This window comes from Lampetra fluviatilis, chromosome 43 (genome assembly GCF_964198595.1).
Source record: "Lampetra fluviatilis chromosome 43, kcLamFluv1.1, whole genome shotgun sequence".
Taxonomy (NCBI): Eukaryota; Metazoa; Chordata; class Hyperoartia; order Petromyzontiformes; family Petromyzontidae; genus Lampetra; species Lampetra fluviatilis.
The window spans coordinates 6,824,104-6,843,677 of record NC_136317.1 but is presented as its reverse complement, the minus strand read 5'-3'; the positions used below and the strand labels follow the sequence as shown (position 1 = coordinate 6,843,677).

The 19,574-nt window shown below is 56.5% G+C and overlaps 1 protein-coding gene across 1 annotated transcript in view; it reads left to right on the top strand.

Moving 5' to 3' along the window:
• The window catches only part of LOC144946916 (interleukin-13 receptor subunit alpha-2-like), a 32,133-nt gene extending 13,150 nt beyond the window's left edge, over window positions 1-18,983 (top strand). The window contains exons 2-9 of the mRNA XM_078875983.1: window positions 820-899; window positions 1,431-1,591; window positions 3,328-3,493; window positions 6,009-6,135; window positions 9,734-10,155; window positions 13,794-13,936; window positions 16,929-17,111; window positions 18,804-18,983. Coding sequence (XP_078732109.1) covers window positions 824-899; window positions 1,431-1,591; window positions 3,328-3,493; window positions 6,009-6,135; window positions 9,734-10,155; window positions 13,794-13,936; window positions 16,929-17,111; window positions 18,804-18,983 — 1,458 coding nt within the window. The 5' untranslated portion in view covers window positions 820-823. The remainder of the gene's footprint in view (window positions 1-819; window positions 900-1,430; window positions 1,592-3,327; window positions 3,494-6,008; window positions 6,136-9,733; window positions 10,156-13,793; window positions 13,937-16,928; window positions 17,112-18,803) is intronic.
• Window positions 18,984-19,574: the final 591 nt, after the last annotated feature.

Genomic DNA, 19,574 nt, shown 5'->3' with positions numbered 1-19,574 from the left:
GGTTAAAATTGCGTTACAAGATTTGAGGATACAACAACAGAAAGAGTGAGTTAATAGAAAGCGTCTAATAAAAAGAGGTGCATACCTGGTAAGATAAAAAAACATATTGATAATAGGTTTTCCCCTTTTTTCTGGCAACAAAAACAGGTGTTAAGATATTCTTGGTTCTTTCGGTAAAGTCACGTAGAAGGGAAGCAATAACAATATTGTTTTATATTTGTATTATTTTATTGTTTCCCTTCTACGTGACTTTACCGAAAGAACCAAGAATATGAATCCCTGCAGTCACGAAAGCTTTAAAACAGGTGTTAAGATGTTAAAACACCAAACTGAAACCTTTTACAATAAAACATGTCCCATTAACCACAATACTTGTGGTCAGAATGCAAACAATAAACGTACTTTGATAATATATGCATTGTCCTTGAAACTGATTGGTCCACACCAGAGACAGCTTTCTTTTGAGCCTAGTCTCATGCAGTGTTAGACCAGAGGATGCCAAAAGGCATTAACCACAATACTTGACCACAAGTATTGTGGTTAATGCAGACATGATTCCTTGTAAAATGTTTCAGTTTGGTGTTTTAACATCTTAACACAGCTGTTTTGTTTCCAGAAAAAATGGGAAAACCTATTCTCATATTTTGGTACTGGCAAAGGAGGTCGCATGATAAAAACAATAGTTATTTATAGATAATAGGTTACAGGCCACGTGTGTGGCCACCCTTGACGGGCCCACACTGAAGGTGCTGTCCTCCTCTGTCCCCCGAGGTGCCGGCTCTCATGCTCCCCACGTTGCACCCCACCACCCCCCTCTAGGAGGATGACGGCCGTGGCGCCGGGCCTGCTGCTGCTGCTCACCCTCACCCTGTCTGCCTCCACGGGGCCTGCGCATGCAGGTGAGCAGCCTCACCCACTCACTCACTCACTCACCCACTCACTCACTCACTCACCCACTCACTCATTCACTCACTCACTCACTCACTCACCCACTCACCCACTCACTCACTCACCCACTCACTCACTCACCCACTCACTCACTTACTCACCTACTCACTCACTCACCCACCCACTCACCCACTCACTCACTCACCCACTCACTCACCCACCCACTCACTCACTCACCCACTCACTCACCCACTCACCCACTCACCCACTCACTTACCCACTCACTCACTTACCCACTCACTCACCCACCCACTCACCCACTCACTCACTTACCCACCCACTCACTCACTCACCCACTCACTCACCCATTCACAGTCACCTACTTACATAACTACAACAACCGCCATTGACTACTAAGTGGCGGTGACGTCACCATGGCTATGTGCACTAACCGCTACATTACCCCCCCCCCCCCCCCCACGATAAATAAATGCACGCAAGTTCCCACCGCTAAACGTAGCAACGTGGCCCTCTCTTCGCAGAGAGGTCGCGGGCCCCGAGCGGGCTGCGTGTGCTGCCCCCAGAGTACCCCATGCAGCTCCGCCTGCGGTGGGATCCCCCCGGCAACGCGTCCCAGCCGGAGGGCGCCCTCGTCAATTACGCCCTGCAGATCTTCCAATACTCCCCCAGCAAGAGGAAGGAGGTACGACGGCGCCACGCGGCCCGCACGGCCCCCTCTGCTCGCACGGAGGGGTCACGGCCACCCCCCGAGTGAACGTCGTGCCAACATTGGAGTGTGGCCGGAAACCGCAGGCCGGACAACGTTGCCAGGCCAGCGGATCCAAATATTCATAAGTTTAGGAACTCGATGCCAATGTCGAGGTCTGCTGCTGGCTGCGACAGGAGGGCTTCAGGAGAGAGAGAGAGTTCTTGTCGTTTTGCTGTTCCTCCTCCCCTGTTGAAGGAGCGCAGACTATGGTGGGTTACTGTATAGTCCAAAGTGACGAAAGAGGGTGGTCCTCCAACACTGTCACAGTCTTCTATCTGTTGGGCTTGAGTCAGTGCCAGGTGGATTATTGGTGTTTAATTAGCCCTGGTGATGGACCACAATTGAGCGGCCAACTCAGAATGTAGCCGGGTGGCGGTGGAGCTGGAGGTGGCGGTGGCGGTGGTGGTGGTAGTGGAGGTGGTGGCGGTGGAGGTGGTGGCGATGGAGGTGGTGGCGGTGGAGGTGGTAGTGGAGGTGGTAGTGGTAGTGGAGGTGGTGGCGGTGGAGGTGGTAGTGGAGGTGGTGGCGGTGGTGGTGGCGGTGGTAGTGGAGGTGGTGGAGGTGGCGGTGGTGGAGGTGGAGGTGGCGGTGGAGGTGGTAGTGGAGGTGGTGGAGGTGGCGGTGATAGTGGAGGTGGTGGCGGTGGAGGTGGTGGTGGAGGTGGTGGTGGTGGGGGTGGCGGTGGAGGTGGCGGTGGAGGTGATAGTGGGGGTGGAGGTGGTAGTGGAGGTGGTAGTGGAGGTGGTGGCGGTGGACGAGGTGGTAGTGGAGGTGGTGGCGGTGGAGGTGGTGGAGGTGGTAGTGGAGGTGGTAGTGGAGGTGGTAGTGGAGGTGGTAGTGGAGGTGGTGGTAGTGGAGGTGGTAGTGGAGGTGGTAGTGGAGGTGGTAGTGGAGGTGGTAGTGGAGGTGGTGGCGGTGCCGGATTCGCGGCTGCCTGCAGTAATCCAGCACTATGGAGGCAGCGGCGAGCTGGGTTTGTGAATCACGCAAATATTGCACAATTCCCTTCCTGTGGGGGGTGTGGAGGAGCTGTGCCCTGGCTCGCCAGCAGAAGATAATACAGCATAATGTCGACTCAACTCGTTCCCTTAGTATGGGATAAAATATTTCTCCCTCGCACGCATAAGTTTTCCCCAGGTGGTCTGGTCCCCCCCCCCCCCCCCCCCCCCGCATGTAAGCACTCATTAATTGGCCGGTAACACCGACATAGAGGACTGCAGAGCTTGGGCAAATTGTTGGTAGCGCTGCATCACCCACATGGCTGCTGCCTTTCCGCTGCTCGTCCATTGTTGCCCTTCTCACCTCTGAGTCGTCCTCTCTTTCTCTTGAAGAGTGTGCGAACACCGCGCGGTGGCGCTGCGTCACAAGTCGTCTGCAGATCGATTCCAACGTCATCGAACATCTGTCCCTGCGCCTCCGTCGTTCATGCAGGGGGCGCGTGGGTTTGCAGCGCCCCCTGCATGAAAACGACGGAAAGTGCAGCGTTCATCACAGATAAAGTTGTGCGCTTATATAAGAGTATGATATAGTTATATTATAAAATTATATTATAATAATTCTGAAGGCCTCACACACGCACAGTGTGATCGCCAGATGTGTGTGTGGTTGAGGCCTCCCACACTTCGCAGGGGCTAACCGAGGGCCCCGCCCCCCATCCGCGCTGCTCACAGCTGCAGTGCATCCTGACGCCGCTCACCAACTACACCAACTCCCAGTTCAGTGCCGTCGCCGCGTGGGCGCGTGTCGGCGTCGTCTCGTGGTACGCCGACGCTTGCACCAACTCGAGCCAGCGGCACAGCAACTGGAGCGAGCCCGTGGACATCTCCTCCCCGCGGGGTGAGCGGCAATCAAACAAACAAATAGACGGGAAAGGCAAAGATCCCCCGTGCTGTTAGCGAGCGCCGATGAAGGCCGGCACGACACACGGGGAGGTGGGTGGCCAGCACCAGGCCCGACCGCCTTTGTCTCCACAACGATGGCGCTGTTTACACACCACACCAGGTACTCGTTTGAGGCTGCGTCGACCTAGGAGAGGCCCAGGACCGGTTCAGATAATCGTCGCTGGCGTTGGTGGCCGTCAGCGGGAATCAAAACGGGCCGCCGGCTTGGTAGCGCAGCGCGCTAGCGACTGCCCCGCTCCCAGCACTAAACAGACACAACAACAACAACAACCGCCATTCGCCACTAAGTGGCGGTGACGTCACCACGACGCTTGTGCCAGGCCATGTGCACCTCGAGGCCACGTGAAGTGTCGAACGCCCGCCGGCAGGAGGTCACGGGGCAGACCCAGCAGGTGCCACGGGTCGACTGACCGAGATGACCGAGACGACTGGCTGATGCACCACCTGTGCCCCCTACTGTGCCAACAGACACGCACTTTCACTCACGCACAACAGACTCCTGTTTAGCCTTGCAGACTGTTGAGGTTACCGCCATCGGTGAGCACCCAGCAATGCCAGGGCGGCACATGGGGGGGGGGTGTGGCCAGCACCATATCCCACATCCATTCACGGCCGCATTTGGACCCCGGGATTAGGTCGGCGTTATTGACCCTCGGCCGCTGGTTGAAGGAGCCTGGGATAAGGTTGGCAGGGTAAGGATGTCGAACCTTGACGGCGTGGAATGTGACGGAAAGTAGTGACAGCTTCTATGTAAGCTTCGAGAGGTAGGAGGTCGTGATGGGGTGGGACGCGTGTGTCGGGTGGTGGAGGGCGGGTGACCCACAGGGAAGTGGGGTGCAAAGAGCGGAGTTTGAAGGTCGTGTGTCGACTGTGGGACAGCTGTGAGGTTTGCTCAGAAGGAAGCAGATGGCGATCGTGTGTTGTGGCATGCAGCATGTACAGTACAAGTGGACTGTGCAGCATGTACAGTACAACAAGTGCACTGTGCAGCATGTACAGTACAAGTGGACTGTGCAGCATATACAGTACATGTGGACTGTGCAGCATATACAGTACAAGTGGACAGTGCAGCATATACAGTACAAGTGGACTGTGCAGCATGTACAGTACATGTGGACTGTGCAGCATATACAGTACATGTGGACTGTGCAGCATATACAGTACAAGTGCGCTGTGCAGCTTATACAGTACAAGTTGACTGTGCAGCATGTACAGTACATGTGGACCGTGCAGCATATACAGTACATGTGGACTGTGCAGCTTATACAGTACATGTGGACTGTGCAGCATGTACAGTACATGTGGCCCGCTCACTATTTTTCGACGTGGAGTTGAGGATCTTCGAAGCGTCAGAGCGTGTAGAGCCGAAACATGAACCCCGTGTCCCGGAAAATGGACCTCGTGTAGCCAAAACGCGCGTTGGGCAAGGTTTGACTGTACTACTAATATAACTATACTCTATGGTTCTTTCGGTAAAGTCACGTAGGTATAAAATAAAAGAAATCACGACGTTTCAGGTGGGAAAGCATGGTCTGTTGCTGAGGTAGACTGTTGTAAAAGGTTTGAAATGGGTGTAGCCTAAGGGTCATAGAGAATTGGCCGGGGCTAGTGATGTTAATGTGAGAAATTAGCATGTAACTTAAGGAAACCTTAAGTTGGTTATGAGTTCTGGGATGCAGGGCGATCATCTCTCAGTATTTTGGGGCTATAAGGTATCGTGAGATTAAACACTCATATGTTCATGCAGAGGTTGTCATGTGTCACGTGTGTGTGTGTGCCCCTGCCTGCGTCTATGCATACACCTGTGTGTGTGCGTGGGTGCACCTTTGCGTGAGTCATAAGGAGGGGGGTTGGTGCAGTGGTTAGCCTGCTGTGCTACGAACCCGGTGACCCGGGTTTCATTCCCGCTCACGGCCAACACCAGTGACGATTATCTTAACTTGTCCTGGACCTCCCCTAGGTCGATTCGGCCTCAAATGAGTACCTGGTGCGGTGTGTAAAACATCGCCACTGGGGAGACAAAGGCGGTCGGGCGTGGTGCTGGCCACCCACCCCCTCGTGTACCGTTCCGGCCTTCGTAGCTGCTCGCTAACGGCACTTGCTCCAACAGTCTGTGAAGTTTCAAGTTCAAGTTTCAAGTTCATTTATTAGGTATAGCCCTGTGAGCCATTCGGCTCTTGAATCGGGTGCAACCGTAACAAACAAAAAACAAAAGTGAATATGTGACTTGAGTGCAAACAGAAAATCCAAGAAAAGACAGCAAAATATTGCAGAAAAAACACCGTACACCAACGCTGTGTGCAAAAATCCCAGTGGGATGCAAGTCAAACAACAACAACAAGACAACTCAGATTAAGGCCATCGGTCTAACTCTGTACTACAACAAACAAGCATGAAGGCTACACGGGGGGTCTTTGTCTTTGTGTGACTGCGTGTGCGCGCGTATCCAGGACTGTCCGGCAGTGCTGCGAGCGGCGTGCGCTGTGCGCTGCTCACTGGGGCTGCGGGGACGATGGAGTGCACGTGGACACGGGGACCCAACGCCAGCGCCGACACCCAGTACTCGCTCTACTACTGGTGGGCCTCCAGCCACCCCCACTCCTCGACGCCACCACACCCATCGCACATTCACACCGCCACCACACCCACCGCGCATTCACACCGCCATCACACCCACCGCACATTCACACCGCCACCACACCCACCGCACGTTCACACCGCCACCACACCCACCGCACATTCACACCGCCACCACACCCACCGCGCATTCACACCGCCACCACACCCACCGCACATTCACACCGCCACCACACCCACCGCGCATTCACACCGCCACCACACCCACCGCTCATTCACACCGCCACCACACCCACCGCGCATTCACACCGCCACCACACCCACCGCGCATTCACACCGCCACCACACCCACCGCGCATTCACACCGCCACCACACCCACCGCACATTCACACCGCCACCACACCCACCGCGCATTCACACCGCCACCACACCCACCGCGCAGTCACACCGCCACCACACCCACCGCGCATTCACCCCGCCACCACACCCACCGCACATTCACACCGCCACCACACCCACCGCGCATTCACACCGCCACCACACCCACCGCGCATTCACACCGCCACCACACCCACCGCACATTCACACCGCCACCACACCCACCGCGCATTCACACCGCCACCACACCCACCGCGCAGTCACACCGCCACCACACCCACCGCGCATTCACCCCGCCACCACACCCACCGCACATTCACACCGCCACCACACCCACCGCGCATTCACACCGCCACCACACCCACCGCACATTCACACCGCCACCACACCCACCGCGCATTCACACCGCCACCACACCCACCGCACATTCACACCGCCACCACACCCACCGCACATTCACACCGCCACCACACCCACCGCGCATTCACACCGCCACCACACCCACCGCACATTCACACCGCCACCACACCCACCGCGCATTCACACCGCCACCACACCCACCGCGCATTCACACCGCCACCACACCCACCGCGCATTCACACCGCCACCACACCCACCGCACATTCACACCGCCACCACACCCACCGCACATTCACACCGCCACCACACCCACCGCGCATTCACACCGCCACCACACCCACCGCGCATTCACACCGCCACCACACCCACCGCGCATTCACACCGCCACCACACCCACCGCGCATTCACACCGCCACCACACCCACCGCGCATTCACACCGCCACCACACCCACCGCGCATTCACACCGCCACCACACCCACCGCGCATTCACACCGCCACCACACCCACCGCGCATTCACACCGCCACCACACCCACCGCGCATTCACACCGCCACCACACCCACCGTGCATTCACACCGCCACCACACCCACCGCGCATTCACACCGCCACCGCACCCACCGCACATTCACACCGCCACCACACCCACCGCGCATTCACACCGCCACAACACCCACCGCACATTCACACCGCCACCACACCCACCGCGCATTCACACCACCACCGCACCCACCGCACATTCACACCGCCACCACACCCACCGCGCATTCACACCGCCACCACACCCACCGCGCATTCACACCGCCACCACACCCACCGCGCATTCACACCGCCACCACACCCACCGCACATTCACACCGCCACCACACCCACCGCACATTCACACCGCCACCACACCCACCGCACATTCACACCGCCACCACACCCACCGCACATTCACACCGCCACCACACCCACCGCACATTCACACCGCCACCACACCCACCGCGCATTCACACCACCACCACACCCACCGCGCATTCACACCGCCACCACACCCACCGCGCATTCACACCGCCACCACACCCACCGCACATTCACACCGCCACCACACCCACCGCGCATTCACACCGCCACAACACCCACCACACATTCACACCGCCACCACACCCACCGCGCATTCACACCGCCACCACACCCACCGCACATTCACACCGCCACCACACCCACCGCGCATTCACACCGCCACCACACCCACCGCGCATTCACACCGCCACCACACCCACCGCGCATTCACACCGCCACCACACCCACCGCACATTCACACCGCCACCACACCCACCGCACATTCACACCGCCACCACACCCACCGCACATTCACACCGCCACCACACCCACCGCACATTCACACCGCCACCACACCCACTGCACATTCACACCGCCACCACACCCACCGCGCATTCACACCGCCACCACACCCACCGCGCATTCACACCGCCACCACACCCACCGCGCATTCACACCGCCACCACACCCACCGCGCATTCACACCGCCACCACACCCACCGCGCATTCACACCGCCACCACACCCACCGCACATTCACACCGCCACCACACCCACTGCACATTCACACCGCCACCACACCCACCGCGCATTCACACCACCACCACACCCACCGCGCATTCACACCGCCACCACACCCACCGCGCATTCACACCGCCACCACACCCACCGCACATTCACACCGCCACCACACCCACCGCACATTCACACCGCCACCACACCCACCGCACATTCACACCGCCACCACACCCACCGCACATTCACACCGCCACCACACCCACCGCACATTCACACCGCCACCACACCCACCGCACATTCACACCGCCACCACACCCATCGCACATTCACACCGCCACCACACCCACCGCGCATTCACACCGCCACCACACCCACCGCTCACTTTCACACCGCCACCACACCCACCGCGCATTCACACCGCCACCACACCCACCGCACATTCACACCGGTACCGGACGTACGCACCTCGCACCCGCAGAGCAGAGTTCTGCTAATTCACGCCATGGCCATCCGCGACGGAGACTCACCCAAGGATGCGCGCGTCTCTGTTGTGCGCTCAGAACGCGTCACATGGCCGGCAGGAGACGGCACCCGATCAAAGTTGCGATGAGAGCGTGATGCAGATCTTGAATTGGGCAAGATGCAATTTTTTATGAGCGTTTGGCAAAAAGAGGCGATGGGAGGGAGTTACAAAGTGGAGCATTGCGAGGAAAAAAAGCAGTGAAACACCCAGCATGTCGTATGGGCGGAAGAATCGATTGAGTGAGGTTCACAGGTGTAGCGGTGACCTTGGCAGCAGTGATAGAAGAGCTATAAGGAGGCAACTGACCGCCGGTGAGCGAGCGAGCGAGCCAAGTGAATCGGCAAGTACCGGATCACCGATCGGCCAGACTGCTGCCGAATCTTGTCCCGTGCAGCAGCGAGGTTGGAGCCGAGAGCTCCCTGAGGCCCGGACGTGGCGGCAGTGTCGCGATGGCTAGATGTTAACTACCTCGCCTGGTATACAGGAGGTCGTGGGTTCGTCCCCGACCCTAACACCTGCTGCTGTATATTTGGAGTTTGTGTGTCTCTCTCCCCGTGGTGAGATGTTAACTACCTCGCCTGGTAGACAGGAGGTCGTGGGTTCGATCTCGACCCTAACGCCTGCTGTATGTTTGGAGTTTGCGTGTGTCTCGCCCAATGCTCACGTGGATTTTCCCCCTCCACATTTACAAAGAATAAGTCGAGATAGTTGCTCGGATCGAATCGCCCTCTCCCCCCCCCCCCCCCCCCCCCCCCGTGTGTCGTGACGGGCCAGGCATACCATTCTCAACGCCACGCGCCGGTGCGTCCAGTGCACTCACGAGAGGCTCGCGGCCGACGCCGACACCGCCACCGAGCTTTGTCACCACTCGGGCAGGGGGGCCGGGCACGGGAAGAAGGCCGCGACGAAACAGCGGAAAACTCGGCCTGGAATTTCGTCCGGGACATGGAGCACGACTCACGGGGCAGCAGGAGGGGCGGCCGACTCGGCAGCGGGGGCCACGGGACGGACCGCCGCGGCCTCCGCTGGAGCCGCCGTGCCGGGAGGAGGAGGGGGGGCCGCGCTGGTGCCGCAGCGCTGCTGCGTGCCGCTGGCGGACGTCCCCGAGTACCGCAGCTTCAGGATCCTCGTCAACGGCACGAGCGCCCACCACAACGTGACGCCGTTCTACTGCCCGCTGCCCGTGGAAACGCTGGGTGAGCGACCTCGACCTCTGCGGCGCATGAGGACGCGCGCGCGTGTGTGCGTGTGTGTGTATGCGTGTGTGTGTGTGTATGCGTGTGTGTGTGTATGCGCGTGTGTGCGTGCGTGTATGCACGTGTGTGCATGTGTGTATGTGTGTGTGTATGCGCGCGTGTGTGTGCGTGTCGTGGTGACATCACCGCCACTGAGTGGCGAATGGCGGTTGTTGTTGTGTGCATGTCGACTCAGCCTCAAATTAGTACCTGGTGCGGTGTGTAAACATCGCCACTGGGGAGACAAAGGCCGGTCTGTCGTGGTGCTGGCCACCCACTCCCTCGTTCGTGTACCGTTCCGGCCTTCATAGGTGCTCGCTAACAGCACTTGCCCCAACAGTCTGTTAGGGCTATACGGGGGATCTTTGTTTGTGTGCATGTGTGCGCGCGTGTGCGCACGTGCATGTGTGTGTGCGCACGGTGGTGGTGGTGGTCGTGGTGGATGCAATGCTGTGCAGGTGCACACCTCATGCCTGCTCTGGGTGTAATTGTCAGCGCGCTGGACTTGCCCTTGAGAGGTGGCCCATTCTATTTCCTGGCCTGGCATTTGAAACATCGCGTGCAAATGTTTTCAATTCTCCCGCCCCTGTTCGCCCAGCGACACTCACACACACGCACACACAGTGTATATATGGGGCCGTCCAAAAATGACGTCACGCACCTAGGGGGGTCAGACATTTGTGACGATGTGTAACGAGGGGGGGGGGGTTTAAGAAATGTGACGTCACATCAAAATGCGCAACTTTAAATAAATATAGACAACACGTTCTACTTAATTAAATATACTTTTTGATAAATGTTTTCTCCTACAACATCAGAGTGCAGCGCCACATTTAATACGCACTACAATGACAATAGTTTAAAGCGATTTGAAGCATGTTTTATTTTGGGGGGGTGGGGGGAGCTTTGTGACGTCATATTTGAGGGGGGGGTCTGCCTTTTTGTGACGCCGTGTGACGCCGTGTGACGAGGGGTGGGGGGGGGTCAAAATCAGCGCCCCTATAAGCCAGTGTGCCTAAGCGGCCGTGCTTGAGTGGCGGGTGGTAGCATGCGTGTGTGCGTGTGTGCGCGTGTGTGCGTGTGTGTGTGCGCATGTGTGCGTGCGTGTGCATGCGGGTGTGCGCGCGCGTGTGTGTGCGCATGTGTGCGCGTGTGTGTGCGTGTGTGCGCATGTGTGTGCGCATGTGTGTGCGCATGTGTGTGCGCGTGTGTGCGTGTGTGTGTGCGTGTGTGTGCGTGTGTGCGCATGTGTGCGCGTGTGTGTGCGTGTGTGTTAATTGAGAAAAAGCGACAGGCCCACTCTCATCGCCTACAGCATCCCACGTCGGAGAATGAGGAGGTTTACCGCAGCCTTCGCTCGGAGGTTCGGAGAGCCGTAAGGCGCTGTAAGGATAGGTGGTGGTCGCAGGTTGCTGAGGAGATGGAGTCTGCCTCAGTGGCCCGCGATCACAAATCACTATTTAATTCCATCAAAAAAGTAACCTGCAGCGCCACACCTATTACCATCATTAGAGGAAAAAACGGTGATCCAATCTCCGACCCCCAGGAACAGGTTTGCAGATTTGCTGAGCATTTCCGCGAGGTCCTGGGGGAGGGAAAATCACTCAGCCAGGAAAACATCATGGCACAAAGTGGGGATAACCCTGCTGAGGCTGCGGTGCCTCAAATATTGGAAGAGGTCACCCCCTGTGAGTGGCTGGCTGAGGTGCCAGCTGTTGAGGAAGTACTGAGGGCGATCCGGAGTCTGAGACCAGGGAAGGCACCGGGCAGAGATGATCTCCCAAGCGAAATGCTGAGGGAGGGTGGCGTTTGTGCACAGACTGCCCTATATGACATCATAACAACAGTCTGGACCACTGGACGGGTTCCGCAGGACTGGAAGGATGCCCTGGTGGTCCCCCTCTTTAAGAAGGGGGACCGTACCGACTGTAACAACTACAGGGGCATCTCACTCCTCAGTGTGCCGGGTAAGGTCCTGGCAAGGATTATTCAACATCGCCTTGCTAGGCACGCTGAGGAGAGGCTTGCGGAGCCCCAATGCGGTTTCAGGAAAGGGCGGTCCTGCACAGATGCCATATTTTCTGTCCGTCTGCTCCAGCAGAGGTGTAGGGAATTCCAAAAAGACCTACATCTCTGCTTTATTGACCTGGTCAAGGCCTATGATACCATCAGTAGGACTGGGCTCTGGGTTGTTCTTCGTGCTTTCGGAGTCCCTGACCCTCTGCTCACGATCATTAAGGACCTTCATGATGGTGAGCGGGCCCGGGTAAAACTACGTGGCCGGGAGTCGGAGCCTTTCCCTGTACACCTTGGGGTGCGACAGGGATGTCCTCTGGCTCCCACATTATTTAACATCTATTTCGACTGCGTAGTTCGTGAAGCCTTCAATAGCTGTACCGGGGGAATTACCATTTGGTACAGATATAATGGGAGGCTGATCGACGCCCGGGTGCGATCAAGGGATGGCTCCCTATTGGTCAACCACGTTATGTATGCCGATGATTTGGTAATAGCTGCTCATTCAGAAGAGGAGTTGGAGACGCTGCTGCTGAGACTGGAGCGTGCCACTAAGAGGTGGGGCTTTACCATCAGCCCCACCAAAACTAAGCACCTGCCTGGGTATTTTGTACCATCGGGCACTCCACCCCCACAACTCCCAATCGGTGATGGGGCAGTTGTGGAGAGAGTGGAGAGTTTCCCATACCTGGGCAGTGTGCTTATGACCGGCTCCAGTTTATCAGCAGAGGTCTCACTCCGAATCAGTCGAGCGGCAATATCTTTTCATCGGTTGCGTAACGCTGTGTGGAAGCTACCTGGTCTGTCGCTCCGCACGAAGCTTCAGGTCTTCTCGGCCACGGTCATTCCCTCCCTTCTCTACGCTTGCGAAACATGGACCCCCCTAGTGGAGCATCTTCGCCGGTTGGAAACATTTAGGCTGGCCTGCCTACGATCCATCCTGGGTTTAACCAGGCTGGATTGTGTGAGGAGCTCACAAGTCCTTGAAAGATCTGGGCAAAGTCCCATCAGTGAGCTCCTCCGGCAGGCAAGGCTGCGTTGGCTGGGTCATGTAGCCCGCATGCCCAGCCACCGCATGCCTAAACAGCTTTTGTTCGGCCGGATCAAGGGGGCTAGACGGGCGCGGCACGGGCTAGAGAAGAGATGGAGTGATGTGGTACAGGAGGACGTGGAGCTGAGTGGACTTGCCGATGACTGGTACCAGCGGTGTCAAGATCGGCCTCAGTGGAGGAGGCTCGTGAAGGACGCTACTGGGCAGTTGGAGGCAGTCGCCCTCCAACAACAACGGAGGGCGGAGGAGCGACGCTCACAACAACGAGCGGAGCGCCGGGTGGCTAAAGCACAGCAAGTTGGCACAGTAGGGGGCACAGGTGGTGCATCAGCCAGTCATCTCGGTCATCTCGGTCAGTCGACCCGTGGCACCTGGGTCTGCCCCGTGACCTCCTGCCAGCGGGCGTTCGACACTTCACGTGGCCTCAGGGTGCACATGGCCTGGCACAAGCGTCGTGGTGACGTCACCGCCACTTAGTGGCGAATGGCGGTTGTTGTTGTTGTTGTTGTGTCTGCCGTTTGCTCTCCTGCAGTGAAGCCGGACCCCCCGTCTGAGTTGCACGTGCACCTCAACGGGAGCCGCCTGCTGGTGAAGTGGGATCCTCTGCCGGGGTACCAGCGCCACCAGTCCACGTGCTACCAGACGGACATGCGGATCCACAGCGTGCCGCAGGATGTGAGTACCGCCGGTGGGGGTGGCGGTGGGCACTACAAGGATGTGAGTGTCGTCGGTGGTGGCGGTAGCGGTGGTGGTAGCGGTGGTGGTGGTGGTAGCGGTGGTGGTGGTGGTAGCGGTGGTGGTGGTGGTAGCGGTGGTGGTGGTGGTAGCGGTGGTGGTGGTGGTAGCGGTGGTGGTGGTGGTAGCGGTGGTGGTGGTAGCCGTGGTGGTGGTAGCCGTGGTGGTGGTGGTAGCGGTGGTGGTGGTGGTAGCGGTGGTGGTGTTGGTAGCCGTGGTGGTGGTAGCGGTGGTGGTAGCGGTGGTGGTCGCGGTAGCGGTGGTGGTGGTGGTAGCTGTGGTGGTGGTAGCAGTGGTGGTGGCGGTGGTAGCGGTGGTGGTGGCGGTGGGCACTACGGGGATGTGAGTGTCGTCAGTGGTGGTTGTAGTGGTGGTGGTGGTGGTAGCGGTGGTGGTGGTGGTAGCGGTGGTGGTGTTGGTAGCCGTGGTGGTGGTAGCGATGGTGGTAGCGGTGGTGGTCGCGGTAGCGGTGGTGGTGGTGGTAGCTGTGGTGGTGGTAGCAGTGGTGGTGGCGGTGGTAGCGGTGGTGGTGGCGGTGGGCACTACGGGGATGTGAGTGTCGTCAGTGGTGGTTGTAGTGGTGGTGGTGGTGGTAGCGGTGGTGGTGGTGGTAGCGGTGACGGTGGGTACCACGGGGCAGCAAAACTCCACAGCACGACGCCTCGGGTTCAACCGCAGAGAACACGGCATCGTGGTACATTGCTATTTATCATTATTACTCGACACTAGTTTACCCAGAAAAGCCTCGCCGAATCTCAAGATTCTGATGATGATTTTTTCGTCAAGCGTTGGGATGTTTTGGCCAACACCACCAGTTACGCTCGACAGTTACACTGTACGCTTTTGGGTTTAGCTACAGGGGAGGGGGTGGCACGTGCAGAACAAAGGGCGAGGAGATAGAAAGGAGACCACAGTGGCCGGGAATCGAACCCGGGCCCTTCTCGCCGCGAGGCACGGGTCTCACCGCAGCGCCACCACCCTGCCGCCCAAACGACGTGGCCGATCGGGAGAGCGAGTGTCGTCGCGTGGTGCCTACGGAGCTCTTTCATCTTCGTCGTCGCCCTTTGCCATTCTTGCGTCGATCTCTGCGGAGCAAGTCACCCACGCGTGGCTGACGGGCGCCCCGAGTGTTTGAAACCGCTTGGGTGATCTCATCGTCACGACGTTGTAAAGCGAAAGAATTGGCCCGTGAGATGTGGAGCGCTCAACGAGGATAACATAAAGAAGGTGTTTAGAGGTCAAGCAAGTTCACCTTAGGCGTCTGTTTGCCTATATAAGGAGTTATGAACAGGAATTAGAGTAATGATCACGATTCAGAACCCATGCTCGACCACGTGCTCGACCCAATGCTCGAACAGTGAACATGTAATCATCGTCAGACTCGATTTTTATTTTTTACAATTCCTAAAGTCAGGAATCACTAATCGATTCCGGTGGAATTTTAGGAGTTGGTGGCATCGATTGGCAGGAAGGCAAAGGAGCAGCCCTGCAATTGCTTGCTCAAGCCGCTGCTGGCTGAAGGGCCTCCACACAAATTCCAATATTTACAACCCCTACTGCCGACACTTTCACTTGCCACGGTCGCTCGGAGATGTTAACTCCCTCGCCTGGTGTGCAGGTCGTGGGTTCGATCCCGACCCTGATGTCTGTTAATTTGGAGTTTGCGTGTCTCTCTTACCATGGTCCCGTGGATTTTTCTCCGGGTCCTCTGGTTTTGCCCCTCCACATTTAGAATCAACATCACGCGTTTAGAGTATTTGGCTGCTATAAATTCCCGCTTGATAAGCCACTTCGTTGAGCTACCATTTGTGGCCAGGTTGCTTCTGAAAAAGAGCTACATAGCTCAGTGGGGCTTACCTGGTAAAATAAAAAATAGTTTAAATTGTTTATAGTTTCGGCATAGTGCATAGTAAAGCTACACCTAGGCCACCGTGCATGCACGTGTGTGCGAGTCCCCTCCCCTAGGTTGACTCAAACTTAAAACGATTACCTAGGTGCGGTGTGTAAAACGTCGGCACTGCGGAGGCAAACGCAGCGGGGCGTGGAGTTGTGTGGGCCACACGACCCCGAGTGTGCCGTCGTCCCGGCCCTCTTCTTCACACTCGCTGGTCGCTTAACCGCACTTGCCCCAATGGCGGCGGGGCGCGGGGGGGGTGAGGCGCACGTGTTGCTCGCGCGATCTGGCCCAAAAAATTACACTAGTCAACACACTTTTTCTGGCATAAGGTATTCCAACGGTTTTAAGGTAATTTTGGGGTGCTGATTCCAAATCTGGCATCAGTTTTTGTCTATCACATCTTCAGGTTTTTGAGATATCAAATATTGCATTTTTATTTAAAACTGCAGAAGAAAAATATTACATAAATGTGGATATCTACATAAAATGATACTATAAACACACTATCTTAAAAATACAGCACCATATTTTAACACTAAAGCAGTCACTGACTCGCAACAACTTGCAATCATAAGTGACAGAGTTAATTTCGGGTAAAATCAATGAAAATGGGGTATGCCGATAGCATAAAAATGAGATGTGATAGAGCAAATCTGAGAACAGATTTGGAATCGGCACCCTGAAATTAGTCTAAAACAGCTGCAAAAGTCCAGGCCAGAAAAAAATGTTTTTTGTTGTTGTTGACATTGTTATCAATTACGAATCAAGAGCGATGCGTAATTTTCAATTAGAGGGCATTACATTGGCTTGCTGAAGTAACACTAACGGTATTCTTTGTATTGTCACCACCTCGAGTCTCTTCCCCGACGAGAATAATGCTCCGTTGGCTGAACATGTTCAGGGTGGACATCTCAAATTAACGACAAGTAACTTATCATTTCCGATGAATGACGTCAAATTGCACTTTCCCCAACGGTCTCTTCATGGCCGGCTGGGCTGCTGTTGGGGGGGGGTCTCTGTCTTTGTTCCCTGCAGCACCAGGAGGTGTCGGAGCCAAGGGCTTCGTGGCCGCCGCCCGAGCCCCAGGGATGCCACGTGGTGACGTTCCGCGTGAGGGCCCGCCCCGGGCGGTGCAAGGCGCACGGCGTGAGGGGTCTTTGGAGCGAGTGGAGCCCTGAGGCCCGCTACATCCCCAGCCCGGCGGCCCTGCTCTGCGCGGTGCGTCGCCGTGACACGGCCGGCGTACAGAAAGCAGATAACTTAATGGATGGCGCAGCTCCGATTTAGCACGCTTGGCTACGTACGGTGCGAAAGAAGTTGAACGTGCATACGAACGAACCCCACCGTCACCACCGCCACCCGCCTGACAGTTGGCGTTAGAGATGGAAAGTCATGGAGATGTTGGTCGAGCAGTCTGTACGTTGACCTCAGTTCTGTTACTGTTTGAGTCGTTCCCGCTCACATCCTCGGACATGGTAACGTGGACAAGCCCAGCACTGGCTGTGCCCCCCCCCCCCAAACAACCTTGTGGCTCGTTCTGCTTAGATCTAAATTTTAATTGGGTTGGGGAGGATGACATCACATGTCTAAGAGAGAGCTGTGATTGGTGGATCCCAGTTGCATCGCTCTCATGTTTAATAAACGGATGCAAAAATAAATTAATTGATGTGCGCGTGCCAGAGATGTTGTCCACGCTGTACCGAAAATCTACAATCATAATGATGATATATAGCTGAAGCCGTGAAAGCTTCAGATCAATGGTGTGTACACAACTGTACGGGTACTATGTGTAAGATAAAGGTAGCTAAGCACAGGCCCAAAAGGCCCATAAGGGCAGCAACAAAACCGCAACATCAGAGAAGTAACGGATCGGATTTAATAGCGGTGCTTGAATTGAGCAAGGTTGTTATTATATGAGAGCTTCGGAGGAGACGATGGGAGGGAATTCCAATTGTGGAGCAGTGCGATGGAAGAAGTGGAGAGAGAAGTGGTGGTGACCTGCAGTGTGCTGAGTGAGTGGGTGAGTGAACGAGTGGATGAGTGTGAGTGAGTGGGTGTGTGGGTGAATGAATGAGTGCTTGGGTGAGTGAGTGAGTGAGCGAGCGGATGTATGTATGTTGAACTTCTTTCACACCGTACGTAGCCAACCGTGCTAATCGGAGGTGCGGGGGAAGGACAACAAACTAAACGCATAATTATTTTTAAAATAAATTAGTTTTCAATCTCGATTTAATAGTGCACAGCTCCACTGCCTTTATCATATGGGAAGGAAGATAATTTCAGACGGCTGCAGATGCGCATCTGAGAGCGCGCGATGCAGTGACCATCTTTATTGGATGGCCAGCCAAAAGCCGCTACGAGGATGAGCGGAGTTTGCGTGGTGGTTTATGTTCCTTGACGAGATCGCCAAGGTATTGTGGTTCATTTGTAGCAAGCATTTTGTGTGTAACGAGTGCGACCTTAACTTTGAACGTTAACAGTACATGGTACTGTTAATGTACGGCGATAAGAACAGGGTTGGTGGAATATCATGAAGTGTCAATGTGCCTTGTGAGCAGAGGTCGCAACCGGGTACCCGATACCCGTACCCTACCCGATACCCGGCTACCCGTACCTGTACCCGGCCCGGTACGGGTACGGGTAGCCGTTTGCGACCCTGGTGCGGCCGGGTATGGGTAGGCCGTGAGTCACTGGTGAGTAACCGTTTGTCACTCATTTCGGGTAGGGTACGGGTAGGGAACTGGTACCCGTACCCAGCCGGGTACGGGTACAGGTACCCATTTGCGACCCTGGTGCGGCCGGGTACGGGTACGGGTAAGGAATCAAAACCCGTTTGCGACCTCTGCTTGTGAGCCGCCAGAGGCTTTTGGTGAACCGGACCTGTGCCCGTTGCCCCGTTCGTCGCGACAGGACGCGCACGGAGACGGCAACGCGACGGGTCATCGGACTCGGGTCGCCGAGTACCCGGAGCCCCACGGGGCCCTGGGCGGCCAGGAGCCCCAGCCTCTCGCCTGGTTCCTCGCCAGTGGCCTCGTCGCGCTCAGCATCGTGGTGCTGGCCCTGGTGTTCGTGTACAAGAGCCAACGGTAGCGCCCTCCTACTGCAAGCGCACACACGCACACACTCCACACAGTGTGAGTGTGTGTGTTACTGCAAGCACACACACACGCACACATTCACACTGTGTGAGTGTGTGTGTGTGACTGCAAGCGCACACACACACACTCCACACACTGTGTGTGTGTGACTGCAAGCACACACACACACACACTCCACACAGTGCGAGTGTGTGTGTGACTGCAAGCACACACACGCATACATTCACACAGTGTGTGTGTGTGTGACTGCAAGCGCACACACACACTCCACACAGTGTGTGTGTGTGACTGCAAGCACACACACATACACACTCCACACAGTGCGAGTGTGTGTGTACCTGCAGCGCACACACATACACTCCACAGTGTGTGTGTGTGTGTGACTGCAAGCACACACACACTCCACACAGTGTGAGTGTGTGTGTGACTGCAAGCACACACACACTCCATACAGTGTGAGTGTGTGTTTGTGACTGCAAGCACACACACAACAACCGCCATTCGCCACTAAGTGGCGGTGACGTCACCACGATGCTTGTGCCAGGCCATGTGCACCTTGAGGCCACGTGAAGTGTCAAACGCC